General features: G+C 37.5%; 2 protein-coding genes across 2 annotated transcripts in view; one reads left to right on the top strand and one right to left on the bottom strand.

Annotated features, from left to right (window-relative positions):
- The window catches only part of METTL8 (methyltransferase 8, tRNA N3-cytidine), a 76647-nt gene that overhangs the window by 50676 nt on the left and 8958 nt on the right, over positions 1 to 17013 (bottom strand). The window lies entirely within an intron of this gene.
- CYBRD1 (cytochrome b reductase 1) lies at positions 3219 to 15826 on the top strand. Its single transcript, XM_085066489.1, has 4 exons — positions 3219 to 3569; positions 10437 to 10645; positions 11503 to 11657; positions 11865 to 15826. The coding sequence occupies exons 1-4, from the start codon at positions 3383 to 3385 to the stop codon at positions 12163 to 12165; spliced, it is 852 nt and encodes a 283-aa protein (XP_084922615.1). The 5' UTR covers positions 3219 to 3382; the 3' UTR covers positions 12166 to 15826.

Here is a 17013-nt window from a genome sequence, read left to right as displayed (position 1 = left end):
CAAATGCTTTAAGGGATACTGCAACTTATCTGGAACATCCAGGTCTAAGGCTTAGATCTTAAATTACTTGTCCAGCATGGAAAAACAGAGATAAAGTTGTTGCAGATAAAAGAAACTCTAATCCTATTCTAAGTACAGTTCTGACAAGTCAGTTACAGGTCACTGAAAACTAGAAACACTTCCTGTATTAAAAACATTACATCAGAAGCACAAAATAATGGCCTATGGTGTGTTGCTTAGATAAGCATTTATGTACACTGATATCTAGGCTATTGCTCTCAAAATATATGAATGGTATAGCAATGATGACAGCAGTTGCCAAGTGCTGCAGGTGCAATACTGGCAGGAATCCACTGCTGCCTCTTTAAAATAATCTGTGAATCTTTGTCTGTTTCGTAGGCTTTATTTTGTCTGTATACTTTGTAGGTTCTTCCAGGTCTGTAGTCACAGTTATCCTACATCTGACAATTCAGCAACCCAAAGAAAAAAGTTTATGTTAGATGATGTCCCAATAGAACTACTACGAGGGAACACACACTGACAGAGTTGGTGATGTACTGGAAAAATATCATTGTCTCTAGGAGACAGAAGCTGTGGGAAAGAATAGAGATTATGAACTGCTGTAGAACCTATCCACAGTAATGGTTAACAAAAGAAGGTGTTCATTGATCCGAGAGGCTTGAAAGCCCCATGCAGGACAGTTTCATTTTTATGCCAGTGGGGGTTTATTTTCCAAACAGATTATCAAGTGCGTCATTCAGCCCTCAGCAGTCAGCTGTATCATGTTGAGTTCTCAACCCCAAGGAAACATGAAATCCACTCAGACATTGTAGCTGTGCTAAGGATTGCTTCTGATTCTGTACTAATCTGACATTTGCAGCAGGTGGGCAAGAAGAGGTGGAAGAACACGAAATGTGGAGAAATACAGGCCAGAGTTACTAACTGTGCTGCCTGAAATTTCTTCTACATTACAGATGTTCCGTAAAGAACATCTCACTTCATCTAACAATTGATTTTGCACTTTTTTCTGGTTTGGTTTATTTAACAACCTCTAACCTCTAGCATTTCTTCAATTCTATTAAAAAAAATAAATTGTTCATTGTCACTTGGTAAAGCTAGGCTTCATTTTCAGTTCAATAAAATTTTGTGACTGCTCTTGTTATTTGCTGCTTTAACAGAGTAAACAGAGTCTTGTTATTTGCTGCTTTAACAGAGTTTGAGCCATAGCAATTCACAACAGTCTTCTGAGAGATACAGTTTTAGGTTCAGTAAAATCTGCTTGAGTAGAAGATTCCTATATGGGACTGCTGGGGCACTGGATGTAACCAAAGCTTGTTGAAATCAGTGGGGACTGGAAGCATTTTGCAATTGGGACATTTAGGTTCATAGCAGGTAAACTAAAATAAATATTTATGTCAATTTTTAGGCCTTGCAGTAACAAAGTAATTTTATTACACCACTCCATATAACCAGAAAGAATGGACACATTTTGGGGCCTGTGAATCCTTTTTTTTTAAAATTTCCTGTAAAAATTTTGCAATTCCCTGTATAGAACTGATAATAAGCACCATGGAAGTGATGCCTTGCAATCTGTAATATTTCAACATAAATCTGAAGGTTTTTCAATACTCTTTAAGGAAATACTATTTTTTTAAATACATCAAAGACTGTAAGATTGTTTAAAGGACAATGAATAAAAGATTCCAGGTAAGCAGAGACAAAGATACTTTTACAGGTAAAAATACCTCAAAATTGATCATGTATAAATACTATTCTGTTTAACCTGTATGATATTTTTTGTGCATAAGTAGGCAGATCTATGGCTTTGCTACATGCTGGTTTGCAAAGAAAACCTTCATTTAAGGATCCATAGGAAACAGTAAAATTTTTATGACCATAATAATGAGATGACCCATGTGCCTCATAAACGAATGACAATCTGGCATTCTGGCAAGTTTGTGCATGAGTGCATTCTTTAGAAGATTAAGGGCATCTTCTCTTAGATGCTGTGACTAGTGAAATTTAACAATAACAGTGTTCTAGTTACCATTGTGAGTACAATGAGTAAGCAGTTAAATCCTGAGCGCAGGTCACACCAAGCCATGCAAATTAAAGCTAAGTATCTTCATACACATGATGCTCAAGCCAAGCTTTTCTTTTAAACGTTAGTCTCTATTTTTAGGAGATTAAAGACAATAATGAAGAAATATATTTGCATCCCCCTCAAATCTGGTTTGGTCTTCATGCCTCTATGTAGATGTTTCCAACACTTCCATACATATAGTGTTTGAATTGGCAGTATTCTACTTGGAACAGTTTAATTTCATTTTCTAGGCCTCAATTTAAGTGTGAGATACCAGATAGCTCAAATACTAGCCAGAGTAAATAGTTTTTTCTCTCAATTGGTTAATGAACTTCCAATTCATATGTATTTCAACACTACATATATTTTAAAACTAAGCGAAAAGTAATGTTGAATATATGTTTGGGCATATCCTCCCAATACATTTGACAGGCTTCAGAGGCAGCTGAATGTTCAATACCAAAGCAAAAAGTAACTGCTGAATACATGATTTGACCCAACTGGTCAAATGTTGTATTTTTGGCAGGTTGCCTATTGTCTCTTTTGCAATTCTGTTTTATTTCCTTCTGTTTTCCTCTCTAACTTCCTTGCAATGGGCCCTTCCATTGCACACACCCGTTGGAGTTGTCCAAGTTTTGTGTACTCCCTTTCTTAGCTAGTGGATATTTGATATATTTACACTATTCAACAGAAAAATGTCCACATCCTCTTGCATACTTGGGCCAGACTCCACATATGAAACTGGTTAGTATTTGTTCTACACTTGCAGCACTCGATGAATCCAGTGGGAGAGGGGGCGATCACGATGGCAAAACTACTCCAACTACATCAGTGTCTTTAAGTGCGCTCCTCCTTCTCTGCATTTTCTGTATGCGCTGTCTCTTCATCACAACAGCGCTCCTGCATTATCTCTAAGTGCTTGTGGCTGAGGTGGCTTATCTTTATGGCAGGTCTGTGAACTCCCCAACCTCTACAACAGCCTCTCGCACAAAACCCGCGACCATCAAGCTCCCTTCCTCGGTTGCCGGGGGGAGCGCAGTGGGGTTGCATGGCAGGGGACAGGCTGACACAGAAAATTCTTTTCTAAGGCGGAGTTCTGAATGGGACAGGAGGGGGTGCGATGGAGGGGCACGGAGGGGCGCGGAGTGCCGCCCTGCTCCCGCCCCTGCTGAGTCCGTCCCGTCCCGTCCCTTCCCGTCCCTTCCCGTCCCCGCCAGGCTCGAGCCCGATCCCGACCCCGCCCGGCCGCCGGCTCGCCCCTCCTTCGCGGCGCTGGCTGCCGCGCACGGGGCTCGGAAGATGGAGGACTACGGGCGATTCTTGGCGCTGCTGGGCTCGACGCTGCTAGTCGGCTTCGTGTCCGTCGTCCTCTCCCTCGTCTGGGTCTTCCACTACCGCGAGGGGCTGAGCTGGGATGGCAGCCCGGCGGAATTCAACTGGCACCCCGTCCTCGTCATCACGGGCTTCGTCTTCATCCAGGGCATCGGTGCGTCGGGGGCCCGGGTGGGCGCGGAGCCGCGGGGGAGCCGGGGCTGCCTGGGGCCGGGCGGTGGAGCTGCCGGGGCGGCCCGCGGCCGGTAGCGGGTGACAGCGGGAGCGCAGCAGCTGCTCCGCGCTTTAGGGAAGCCAGCACTCCCGGAAAATCGACAAAGAGTCCCTTGTTATAAGGCAAAATTGCTACATATGGGGTTTGGGGTAGGTTTTTTTCCCCTGCAGGCACTTGTTTACCCTGGCCTGGGGACTGCCGTGCACTTCCGAGTAACGCTTGCGAGGTGTGTTTTCCCAGGCAGCTTGAATCTATGCGAGTTGAAAATCGAAACGCCAGAAATGCTGCCCTAGGAAAGTTTCTCTTTTGGCTCTCTTCCATGGCCCAAGAGGAAAAAGGAAAGTGCAGTACCACAGAAGCCTGATCCAGGAAGGAGGTTTTTGCCAAAAAAACCCGTAGCACCACAAGCATTACTAAAATGCAGTTCTTCAGCCTAGACTTAGCACTGTTTTGTGAAGTACATCTCTTAAATTAATTATTTATTCTGTTACTTAAGTAACATACAATTATTAAGATACAGGGTTGCTTTTTTTTTTTTTTTTTTTAGTGTATGAACTTTGGATTTCATAGAGTTCAGCCCTGGACTAACATTTTCCCATCACATGTCCAACCAGTCAAAAGACTGGAAGATGCCAAAGGCTGTCTAGTTCTGGCTATGCAGGAAATGTTGTGATTGGAACATACACAGTAAATTTCATTTCAGCAGGAGTGGGGCTGTTCTCAGTTTTGTGGCTTCAAGTTGCAAACTACTATTGAGCAATAACCCATTTTTTGAAGTTGTTTTACATAATATTGCTCAATAGGAAGTGTAATTTTAGGCTATAAATAAGCAACGGAAAACACCTGTTGACTTCATTAATATCTATACTACTTAATGTGCTCAAGCTACTTTTTTATACAAGCACAGAACTTTTGAAGAAAATAGGGGAAGGCTTTCAGCAGCTTTTTTTTTTAATGTGTTTTCTGCTCTCCTCTGAAACTCAGTTTATTCCCTGTGTCACAGAGAAAGGGTGTTGCCTCAAGCCCTGTGTAGGTAAGGATATATGTAAAGTAAATGGAAGTTTATTATAGTTCAGAAACTCCACATTTATTCAAAGAATTCTCTAAAAATAGAGCATTATTTGGGGAGGAAATCCTGTTACATAATAGGAAAAGTTGGAGACTGAAGGAGTATTATAGTAAATCAGATGAAATATCAACAGATAGGATACCACTGTGAATCTGGTTCAAATTTGGCTGATGGAAGTCTGCCACTCAATTCAAAGTAATTTGGATGAGACTGGAAAATCAGATACCTCTTTGGACACATGCAAGAAAATGAGGCCTTTAAGTAGTTGAAAGTAGAAAGGTGTAGCTAAAAAAAAAAGTTGGTTAAATTTGCGTAGAGGATTTTAAATAATAACTAAACCAATTGTTTCTTGAATTTATTAGTCTATACAAAGGATGAAAATGTATTGTTGGTTTGTGGGAAGAAGGAGGGGTGACTGTAATACAATGTGCTTACTGGGAAGTAGATATCAATCAAATGGAAATCAAATGGAAAAGTTGTGGGCACACTACTACTTATTATTTGTGGATCAACACCTATGGATAAATTATACCTGACAAAACACTGTCAGTGCACAGTAATTCTCCACAAGATTTCCTAGACGTAAGATAGGAAAAACACAGGCAATAAAACTGTGTGTGTGTATAAGTACAGCAACATATTGGAAAATGGTAAGAAAAAAACACGAGAAAAAAGTGAGTTTTAAGAAGAGCTCGAAGGAATAGTAGTGTGATAAAATAGATTAAATAAGGAAATTAGGAATTCTGTCTAATTTACATGTACAAATGTTGCAGTGACTGTAGACTTGGCATGCTTCAAAGGAGTTTAGCATCACAGTTTTTGTTTGACCTGCAAATGATAATGTTTGGTTCCATCTCAAAGGATTAAGAAACCGATCAAGATACCACGTGGTAGAAATGATTTTTGAGAATTTCCAATTATTCACCTAATAAAAGAACAGGTTTTTTTCTACAGAGATGTAACAATCTCTGTTGTAGACTGAGGAGCAGCATGGTGGCTTTTGGAGTTGTGGAAGACTGAATAAAGAGTGAGTCAGAACAAGCAGGGTGGGGTAGTTTTTGTCTCCATCCTCAGATCAGACTTCAACTGCTTATGAATCATGTGTAAGCTGTATACAATAAAGTTGTAGGCTGTCACTATAAACCTTGGAAGGTGCTTCAAAAATTAATACTCCTCTCATATATGATTTATAAATATCATATGACTTGTATTTTAAACAGGCTTAAAACATGAGGGTGTAGTCTAACATCAGCAGCATACTAATAAAGGAATACAACACAAATGTTAATTAATGGTGCTTACACAGAAAGGAGAGAAAAGAATCCAGGTCTGCCATATCACCACGGGATGTTACAGAGTCAGTTAAATTTAATTTGTATGGATGAAATTACTTAGGTGGGTGAAACAGTCTAAAAGCTGATCATGGCTGAAATACTTCTACTTTTTTCCTCTACTTCTCCCTTTCAGCTTTCTTCTTGACTCAGACCTCACCTTCCTACCCATTTGTTTGTGCCAGCTCTGGCCATTGTCAGATGCACGAACTGAATTAACTCAGCTAGCAAAAAAGTATTAAATACACCCACACACCCACCCCAAGTACATTTCTTTCTCAAATAGAAAGCTGAATTGCCTGCACAAAGGGTCTCTGAACTACCACAGATGGGAGAAGGGAGATGGTGGACTGTGTGCAAGAGCAAGGAGAAGGAGTGAAAATCTATTTTAAAGTAAGCATCTTTCATCTTGAAATCACAGATAAAGATAATGCTTGCTCTGAGTTATCTGACGTGCAATTACTTTTGCTTCAAACACAAAATATTTCTTCAAAGGAAAAACAGATAAATGCTGGAGTTTGTAACATCCAATGGGCTGCAGAATTCTCAAGAACTGAAAGGGCAAATTACTGGTGACTGTAAGGGCTTCGTCATTGGCAACTTTTGAAGAGGCCATTCTCTTGACAAACTTAGTTGAGTCCCTTTGAAATCATAAATTTGCATTTCTCCAATCTGGTGTTAGAGTGATTTCCAAATAATCTTGGGGGCACTCAGAACTTCACAAAAGTAAACAACAGGATCAGCCAAGAAGGAACAGAAGAGGAAACAGGAGGAGGGAAGAGGAACATTCCTTTCTGATAGCTGTGAGGTGCTGTGCAGTGCAGCTCCAGTGCACTCACAGAGCCATTCTGTGTACCTTCTAAGGTGGAAGGCATCTCATAAGCAATCTATTACACTTTCCTACAGCATGACAAGCACATGCCAGAAATACTAGGAAGCTTCTCTAGAATTGTGCCCTGTATGTTTGTCAAAGGAGAGATGTCCCATGCCATATAAAGATATGGCAAGATAACTCTGCTGTATGTGATGTGTTTTAAAATCATAGTTCAAAACAGGAGTAAGATCTGAGTCAAAAGCTCAGTCTAGGCTGTCAAATTTCTTAGCAGTACTAAAGCTGCTCTGCCATGAGAAAGTTCTTCAGAAGGCTGCTTTACCATGTCACCACCAAACACTCTGTAACTGTGTATGTGCTTTTAACTCAGGCTGGTTTAATTTTGACATGAAATTATGCATCACATCTGAGTAAGTTTTTAAGAGCTTGTACCATTGAAAGGTGAATCTACCTTCTCTCCCCTTTGTTCCCCAGATTGTCTTTTTTCCTCCTGCAGGTCAGAAAAGCACCATTTTTGAGAAAGGCAGGGAGAAGCACACAGAAGAGGTGATGGGGAAATGGAACTGTGTCTTTTCAAAGTGATAAATAAATCTGCTGAAGATTCAACGTGTAATTTCACACAAAGCCCGTACAGAAAGAGGATTAAACCAAACTGTAATATCCTGCATATGTCCTGGGCTGTGGCATGTACCGTGGTAATGGATGGTATTGTTAACAACTGGCCAAACCATTAGTCTGTTATTTCCTGGTTTTCTATTGTGCCATTTATGGGAAACAGCCCAAAAAATTCAAGGCCCAAATAGATCTGAGACTACGTGGATAAGTGCCTAGGGAGCTTGCCAGTGATTTTGGAAGTTAAATCAACTAGATGACAACAAAAAAAAATACAGAAAATTTTTAGCCCAGACTTTACTGTTTGATATCAATACTGAAAACTGACACCAGGACCTATGCTCAAGTTTTCTTCAACACATACAGAGTCTAGTACTCTGCTGCACTTTGAATAAATTATTGACAATACTGTAGGACATATGGTGGGGAGGATTTACTGGGCATATCCTCATAGGATGTTGAGGTTTGTTTGGGGTCTTTTGACACACCTGCTTTACAAGATTAGAAATCATTATCATCTGTACTAAGTTGATTAATAATAGTCTAATGCAGGATATTATTGGCAGCTGGCTGAACATGGGCCAGTGTGTGCCCAGGTGGCCAAAAAGGCCAACACAATCCTGGTCTGTACCAGGAACAGTGTGGCTAGCAAGACCAGGGCAGTGATTGTCCCCCCTGCACCTGGTACTGGTGAGGCCACACCTCAAATCCTGTGTGCAGTTCGGGGCCACTCACTACAAGACAGACATTGAGGGGCTGGAACAGGTCCAGAGAAGGGCAATGAAGCTGGTGAAGGGTCTGGAGCATAAGTCTGAAAAGGAGCAGCTGAGGGAGCTGCAGTTGTTTGGCCTGGAGAAAAAGAGGCTGATCGTTCTCTACAAATACCTGAGAGGAAGTTGTAGCAAGTGGGGATCAATCTCATCTCCCATGTAACAAGTGACAGAACAAGACAAAATAGCCTCCAGTTGCACCAGGGGAGGTTAAGATTGTATACTTGCAAAAATTTCTTCTCTGAAAGGTGGTCAGGTACTGGAACGGCTGCCCAGAAAAGTGGCAGAATCATTGTCCCTGCAAGTGTTCAAAAAACATGTAAATGTGGTGCTCAGGACATGGTTTAGTGTGGATGTGGTAGGTTAATGGTCAAACTCGATGATCTGAGAGATATTTTCTAACCTTAGTGATTCTAGGATTCTATGATTCTAACACTATCATGTATTGTCACTTTTGGGGAACTGTTGGAGGTGATCATAAGCTTGGTGTGCTGAATCATACTTATGTAATAGATTGCTTTAAGACAGTCAAACCATCTTAAAAAAAAAGGTTTCTATCTTCCTGCTTTTGTAGGATTTACTACTGTTGCTTTTTAATGTAGAAAGCCAATAACTATTTAAGTGCTGTATATATTTAAATACTCTAAGGAATGCTTTCATTCCAGTATTATATTTTCACACAGCATGTAAAAGCATACATTGATTTCAAATCTGATCATAGTATGGAAATTTGACTCATGAACAGTGTTTTCTTTGTGAATTATTCAGTGTGGCACTGTATTTAATGAAATGCATCCAGGTTTTTAAAAAGTGTGTACAGAACTTTGAAATGAATTTTTCATTTATTGCTGTGATTCATCAGAACAAGCAGAGAGAATATTCTATTTATTTTCCATAAACTATGCTTTTTGCCTAAAATGCAAGGTTTACAGAGAAGTAATGAATAAGTCACATGAGAATCACTGAAGTAAATTTGCAATCTTTGTATTTATCAGGTAATACTTTTCTATTTCTTAATGTTTGGAACAGGAATTTTTAAAAAGCCTACATAAATTATTATTCCTTTGTTTTATTATAGCTAATTATATATAAAAATTTAAATGTAATTTCATAAGCAAAAGCCTTAAATTAGGATGTGATGAATCCCTGAGTGGAGCTCAGTCCTTTTGCTCAGGCAAGACATTGTAGAAGTGGCCATTAGTCTTTATTGGTTAAATCATCAGTTGTCCTTGTAAATATTTGTCCCCTGTTATCTGAATATACTTATGTGCTGTCACACATCCAGAATTACCTAGTTTGTAATCAGATGTACCTGGAGTGGAGCTTCAGGAATCTAATCTGGCCTGTTTGTGTCTGTGGAAAGCACCTGGACCATATGACAGATGGGACAGTCGTGGCACGATAGGGGCAGTGAGAACGTTGGAGAAAGCTTGGCAAGAAGCAGCTCTAGGTTATTTTTATAGACCATCTGGAGTTAGATCAATGGATATTATTGTTTTGTTCAGACTGGGCAAAACACTGTCTGCTAGAGTTATTAATTCAAGTATAGGCATAACCTCCCTACATTCATTCACCAGTGGTGGAAGACTTGCATTTGTGAAATGCTTTTGTCTCCTATAAGTTAGATTATGATTCCCTTATGTTGAAGAGCATTTTTCCATTCAAAATAGTCCTACTGATATTAATGTAATAGACAGTCATGTAAGTATCTATGCAATCGGAGAATAGCATTATCCAAAGTTGGCACAGAGAATACATATTATAAAATAAACCTACACACTTTCTTAACAAGTGACCTTCTCAGCATAAGAATCAGGCTATATTGCTCCAATCTGACTAGTAGCAGAAAAATCAAAATCCTATGCCAAATCCCTGTTAGATCAATTTAATGACTGAGGAAAAGATGACACCAAGTTATTTACTGGGGGACTTTTTCAAACACACTTAGATTTGTGAGAACATTTTTTAAACAGGAAAAAATCCCCTAAAAGGTATATTTAAACCTCAGTTGTATACTCAGAATATGCTATGCTATGTGTATGAGAATAAACCTTTTACCAGACTTTTTTAGAAGATTAAAGGTTGGATTTTACTGTAATTTATAACGTAACTATGTGAATTATGCATAATTATTAACATGTGAAAGAAGTTATCCTATAAGGTGTAAAATCTTGCTTCTCTTTTTTTTTTCAGCTATTATTGTGTACAGATTGCCCTGGACCTGGAAGTGCAGCAAACTCCTAATGAAGTTCATACATGCTGGATTAAATACCATAGCTATGATTCTTGCAATTGTTTCTATGGTAGCTGTGTTTGATTTCCACAATGCCAAGAACATTCCTAACATGTACAGTCTGCACAGCTGGATTGGGCTGACTGCTGTTATATTTTATTCTCTCCAGGTCAGAATCTAACTGTATTTATGAACAGGTTGTAAATTTGAAGAATATTTTGAGTAATTCAGGCACAACAGGCTCTCACTAGTACATTGTAACTAATGGGATAGCTATTTCACACTCTGATTTGGCAAATTAGCATGTAAATGCACAAATACTCAATCTTTGACTTTGAAGAAAAATGCATTTTTAAGCATATTTTGTTTATTTGCTGAGATAATGGCCATTAATTTATTATACAGTTACACAGTAGTGTGTTTCTAAGCTCTATTAAGTCCTGAACTTAAAGCAGGTTATTTGGCAGCATATCTAAATATAGTTAGAGCTTTTATTAAGGAAGTCTCCAATGAAGTAACAGCTTTTCTTTTTTTTTTTTTTTTTTCCACTATCATGAATTTAAGTAGTCACTTCCTGGCCTCAAGACTTTTGTTAATCAGCAGAACAAGTGCAGCAGGGAGCAGTAGAGATGTAAAGGATCTGACATCAGAATGAGCTATTACTGGCTAACCAGTCTTCCTGAATCAGCAGAACTTTGATAGATGTTCATGGGCATGCTTTTAACTGCTCCTCTTGGCAAAGAATTAGCATTATTATAATGTAAAATGAGCTAACTTAGTATGTTTTCATTTCATAAAACAGAGCAACTATGCCCTGAAATTTACAGAACACATACGGATGCTTCTGCATATACATTCTGAACTCCCCATATTGTGTTATTACACTATGGAAATTTGTTTCGTTCCTTCAAATATTTTTTTCCAAAACACTAAAAAGAAAAAAGACTTAATTATCTATAATCAAGCATGGAAAATCCTCAATTTGTTTTCCAAATAGCTTTAACCATGAATCTGTTTTGCTTTTAGCTTTTCTTGGGTTTCGCTGTCTTTCTGCTCCCTTTTGTTCCAGTTCATCTCCGAGCAGTTCTCATGCCAATACATGTGTATTCGGGTCTTACCATCTTTGCAACAGTGATTGCAACAGCTCTCATGGGAATCACAGAAAAGCTTATATTTGCATTGTAAGTATTTGTTTCCATTTGTTTATTAAGGTTAATCACTGCAAACTATACTTCCATTGGCACAGAATAATAAGCATCTAGTATTGGGACACTGTTTTGTTTTCTTTGTTTTAAAAGACCTACCTAGCAGGAGACTGTTGTTTTCAGACCAGGATTGTATATAAAACAGTATTTTCTGACCTTTTCTTTCTTTTCCCCCTTTCAAAGGAAAAATCCTGCATACAGTGCATCCCCACCAGAAGCAACTTTGGTCAACTGTCTTGGTCTTTTGCTTGTCATATTTGGCTCACTTATTTTGTGGATGGCAAGCAGGCCCCATTGGAAGCGCCCCCCAGCAGAGAATGCCAAAATTCTGAGGCCCATTGGAACGACTCCTGAAGGCACAGAAGTAGAATCCTCAATGACAAACAGTAGTAACGCAGATAAATCTGATCTGAGGATCAGTACAGAAGCAGCCAGAAAACAAAACATCAAATTTGATGAAGCAGGACAAAGATCAACTATGTAAAGGAAATTCACAGAATACAAGTACTATTATAATGCCTGATTCCCCCTGGTGAAGGTCCTTGTAATTTAGTTATATTGATATATAAGTAGGTTGAGGGTTCATTTTTAGTATGGCTTGCTAAAAGATACTCAAGTTTTCTGCATATGGATTTAAATTCCTGTAAGTACCAAACATATTATATTGGTCCATGCCTAGTCCTTGTTTAAAAAAATGAGAGCACAAATGACATCACATAATGGGAAAATCACAAAATTGGAAATTGTTTTCCATATCACTTCTTAATTTAATTCTTATATCTCTTATATTCATGAAACATTTAACAAGATTCAGATAAATTTTGCTCTTGAGTTATTTTGCAGGTCATGAATCCAGCCACAAAGTATGCCAGGCAGAATAATTTATTTTGTCACACATAAATTTTCTGGTAATGCTCACTTTTTTACAGCTCTGATTTCTCTAGCTGATTAATATCCTCAGCAGCTGCTCTGTTCTATGGGATTTGAGGTCATTCAGCAATTTGCAGAGCTGGTCCTTTAAAATGTTTATTCTAAAATTTTAAATTAAAAAAAGAAATTAAAAGTTTGCCTGATATCTTCATAAAATGTTATGTTTCCTTTTAAAAAATCTGGGGTTTATTGGTTTTGGTTATTTTTTTTAATGAGAATGTATCTGTTGACTTTTTAACAAATTCTACCAAATATATTGTATACAGACAACATTTTGAATTATGTGCAATTATTACTGAAATCTAAGCAAATTTTAAGACCAAATGCAGAATTTGTCTTATTTGAACAGCTATAGAAACACACTTAGAAAAATGTATCATTTAAACTAAGTCTTCCTTTTATCCCAGAAGGCAGCATTTTACTATCTTTATTTGATTGCACTGTTCTGTTGATTTATGGTAATAGACTAGAAATTAGGAGGTTAGAAACTAGAAAAGACTGCTATCAGTCTCTCAGAAAAAAAATTAGCCTCAAGTGAGAAATGCTGTCTCCAAGACATAGGTGAGCTTTGCTGATTTTATTAAAATGCTACCTGTTAACTGAAAGCCAATTTGGGTATCTCCACATTGATGTCAAAAACATTATTATCATAGACATGAAGATATGCTTTAATCTATAAGCAATCTATATAAACCCCATGACTTTTTAATTTGAAATTACAGTGTTAAATAATGCAGTGTTCTCTAAATAATGCAGAGTCCCGACTGGCACTTTACTTTTATAGCTCTTTCTAGTAATTGAAGCATTAATGTGTTATGCTCATTCATTAATTTCACAGATACGAACAATATTTATATTTTTACTACTATAGAAGAATAATTATGGTAGATTATTTGGATTGCACATGTCCAAAATGATAAGCCATTCAATTATATCTCTCCTAAAAGCTGCAGAACCCACTGGAAGTCCAAATTTACCACTGTTCATGATGGAATATGCATAGCTTCAGACAGCATATAATTTCCTATTTTTTAAATACTATGTAAATTTTTATCTACTTCAGCTTTTAAAAATGTTTTAATACATTAAACTTCAACAAATATGCCATTTTTGTAGTTCACTGTGTGTTAGTACGAACTATTTTGGACATGAGTTATTTTGGGTCTTGTCTGACAAAAAGCACCTCACTTCCTGTTATTTGACTCGTAATAGTATTTTATTATTTGGTGAATGCAGTATAGAAAGCTAGCACTGTGCAATATTTTAAAAACTTTTCTGCTGTACCATTTGGTACTCAAGGACTACATCCCAGAATTCTATGTTTTCACTTACAGGTTTGTGGATGACAGGGACCAACCCCTCCTTGGTGTATTTTTTCACTGTAGAAAATACCTGCTTTTAATGTAGAATTCGGGTATGACAGAAGGAATATTAAACTAAACTACTAAACTATTGTGTGAGCACTCCTCCAGTCCCACTATTTGCAATGAATCAAACAGTGAAGCATGACAGGGGAAGTGAATAAATGAACTCACTTGCTGTAGTAATTTACTATACTGCACTCACTCAGGCAACAGCATTTTAAATTGTTATGTATTGGCCTGTTGCTGTGTCTCATCCACCTGTGAAAATGAGCTCACTAAATCCTTGCATAGTAGTAGGTCATCTAATGAAAGCATGTTTGTATGGAAGGTACTCAGTTGCCTAGGGATTGTTCTGGAAGAAACTAACTGCACAGTGTTCTGGAAATAACACAAAATCTATGACTTCTTTTGTTATAGCACTGAGTTGAACGTATTGAAATGAACAGCTTTTAGGTGATTGGTTCTATACCCTGTTAAGGTTAAGCTATAATAACCAGTATGCCTTCTTATTTCCATTTTATTCCATGCATTGTTCAAGGGGAATGATATTTGAAAAAAAGAATGGTGGCATTTCTTTACTTCTCTAGTCTCATAAAGAGCAAGGTACTAATAACACCAAGGTGGGTTCAAACCCCATCTGGGCCATTTGCTTCAGAGCTGGACTCAACGATCCATCTGAGTTCCTTCCAACTCCAACTATTCTGTGATTCTGTGATATAAAACTAATTGAAAATCAAAGATTAGCAACCTTTTGAGGGGAGCCTGCCAGAATGTAATTTTGTTTTTCAACTTAGAGGTTAAACATGTACATAGCAGAAACTCAGTGGAAGCTGGAAGATTCCATTTGGGGAATTTATAATCAGTGATATCTCATGTGCATGAACTGTGGGATTCTGGCTGCTGGTCTTTGGAAGGTCCCCATGAGATGCAATAGATGGGAGCTCCTAAACCTTGATCAACCTTGGTGTGTGCCATTTAAAGCTGACAAAACATACTACAGACTTTTGGCTTAATTCTAAACTGATTTAAAAGGCCCCTAAGTATTCTTGCAAAAAAAGGAGGTTAGTTCAAGTGCTAAATAAAAATACATAGGCCTTTGGAGAGTAATAGTCCTAAACCTGCTTCTCAAAGTGGCCTTCCATTAATTTTTCTTTCATACAAATTTTCTTACCTTACTCATAACTTATGAGTAACATAAATACAGTAGCAACATGGGAAATAAAAGTGTATTTTCAAAGATACAAATGAAAGGTAGAACACTAGCTTTTTTATCAGGATTTTTCTGCATGTTTGGAAATCATCTACATTGTTATTTTTACAGGGACATGATTGTAGAGATTACATTCCAGGTTTGGATTCCTACGAAAAAAACAGGAAGTTACAAAACCTAACACTGAAAGGGCCATCTATTTAAGATGCCTGGAAAAAAACCCTGTATTTACATGCTGTCATGCAGTACTATGCACAGAAGCAGAACAGTGTTTTTTCCAACATAAATGAAACTGAGAAATTATGGTGCAAATTAGATTTTAAAATTGAATGTAGAGTAATTACATGTGTACTTCTTACTACATGCAGAATATTGCATATGATATTGTAAATATGGATACTTGTTTACATGGATACTTTATTGAGTGACTAAAAAATATTGCCAAATATTTTCTATTTCAGAAGTCTCTTTTGCTTTTATTTCAGAAAATTCCTTCCTCTGTTTCTAACTGTTCACAAGAACTTAAAAAATTATTTTATTACCCAAGGTACTTATCTGTAGATGAGAGAAAATATTTAATGACAATTTCTGCCTTCTTTATTATTTTTTTATATATTAATAAAAATGATTTTGCAAGCTTATGATACTACCGAGTACAGATTTTTATTATGGTACTAAAATATAGCTTTCTAAATTTGGATAGAAATCAAATTCCTCCTAAATTACTTCTTGAAAAAAGGACAGTAGTACAAAATTTCTTAAATATGTCTTAATTTCACCTATTTGTGATGATCTGTTTGATGAAATTTAGGTACTTTGTAGTCTTAGAAATACAAACAGTATTTAATGGAAAGTGAAGGAAATCACTGCATAAACAATTTGTATTTCATCTTCTGATCATAACAGAAATTCCTCATAGCAGTTGCTAGAGGGAGGAAAAAACCAAAGCAAAACTATCCTGTCATGAGACTGCTGTAGCAAATAAAGAAAGATCATGAATTCTGTTGGAAAACGCAGTTTTCCAGCAAAACTTATGCTAACTGAATAAACCTGAGCAGGGCCTCAGCATTCTCAGGCCTCAGTAAAATTCCAACAAGCTACAGTGGCTTGTTTACCTGAGAATGTTCTGTGGGAAGAATGTCATGAGAAAGATTAGGGAGTCAGAAGTGTTATGAGAAAAGAATAAGGGAGTTAACAGGCGGATCCCTGAATGTGTGAGAACAGACTGCAGGTGTGTGTGTAACTATAATTGGTAAGATCTGTAACAGTATATAAGTCTCTCGTTTGGTGAAATAAAATGGAGCTTACTTTATATCTCATATTGAGACTGCTGTGAGTTTCCCTCTCGTCGCGTTGTTAGAATTCTGATATAAATGGTAACATAATGCACAATAAGATCCAAATACTCTCAGATAACTAACAGACAAACTAAACAAAGACCCCATGGAATCTTCTGACCATCTGTATCTCAATTTACCATCTGTATCTCAAGTTACTCATAAATAGGTTAATGATCATAAAATGCTAGAAAAGTAAAATTATCTATATGAATGTATTGGTAACAACTGAGAATTAAGGTATGTTCTTGAGCTTAGTAAGCTTAATTGGAAATCATCCTCAAAGTGTAAAGCATAAAATTGATTATTCATGAATAACATACAGCTGTTGGCTAAAATTTTCCAACATAGTCATCATCAAGGAATAATAAAAAATACTATTAAAAACATCAGGGTAGTGGAAAATGCATTGCATTCAAACCTGACAATTCCCTGTTGCTGATAACTTCCCTTAACTGCTGCCTGTAGGCTGGATGCGCTGGGAAAAATTA

This window comes from Lichenostomus cassidix, chromosome 7 (genome assembly GCF_008360975.1).
Source record: "Lichenostomus cassidix isolate B80296 chromosome 7, HeHo_3.0, whole genome shotgun sequence".
Lineage (NCBI taxonomy): Eukaryota > Metazoa > Chordata > Aves > Passeriformes > Meliphagidae > Lichenostomus > Lichenostomus cassidix.
This window is presented reverse-complemented; position numbering and strand designations above follow the sequence as displayed.

Bases quoted from the DNA above. Each gene is read 5' to 3' on its own strand.
- CYBRD1 (XM_085066489.1), top strand. From the start codon at position 3,383: ATGGAGGACTACGGGCGATTCTTGGCGCTGCTGGGCTCGACGCTGCTA. The intron at 10,646-11,502 runs GTCAGAATCTAA...TTTTGCTTTTAG, and splicing joins TTATATTTTATTCTCTCCAG to CTTTTCTTGGGTTTCGCTGT. The intron at 11,658-11,864 runs GTAAGTATTTGT...CCCCTTTCAAAG, and splicing joins GAAAAGCTTATATTTGCATT to GAAAAATCCTGCATACAGTG.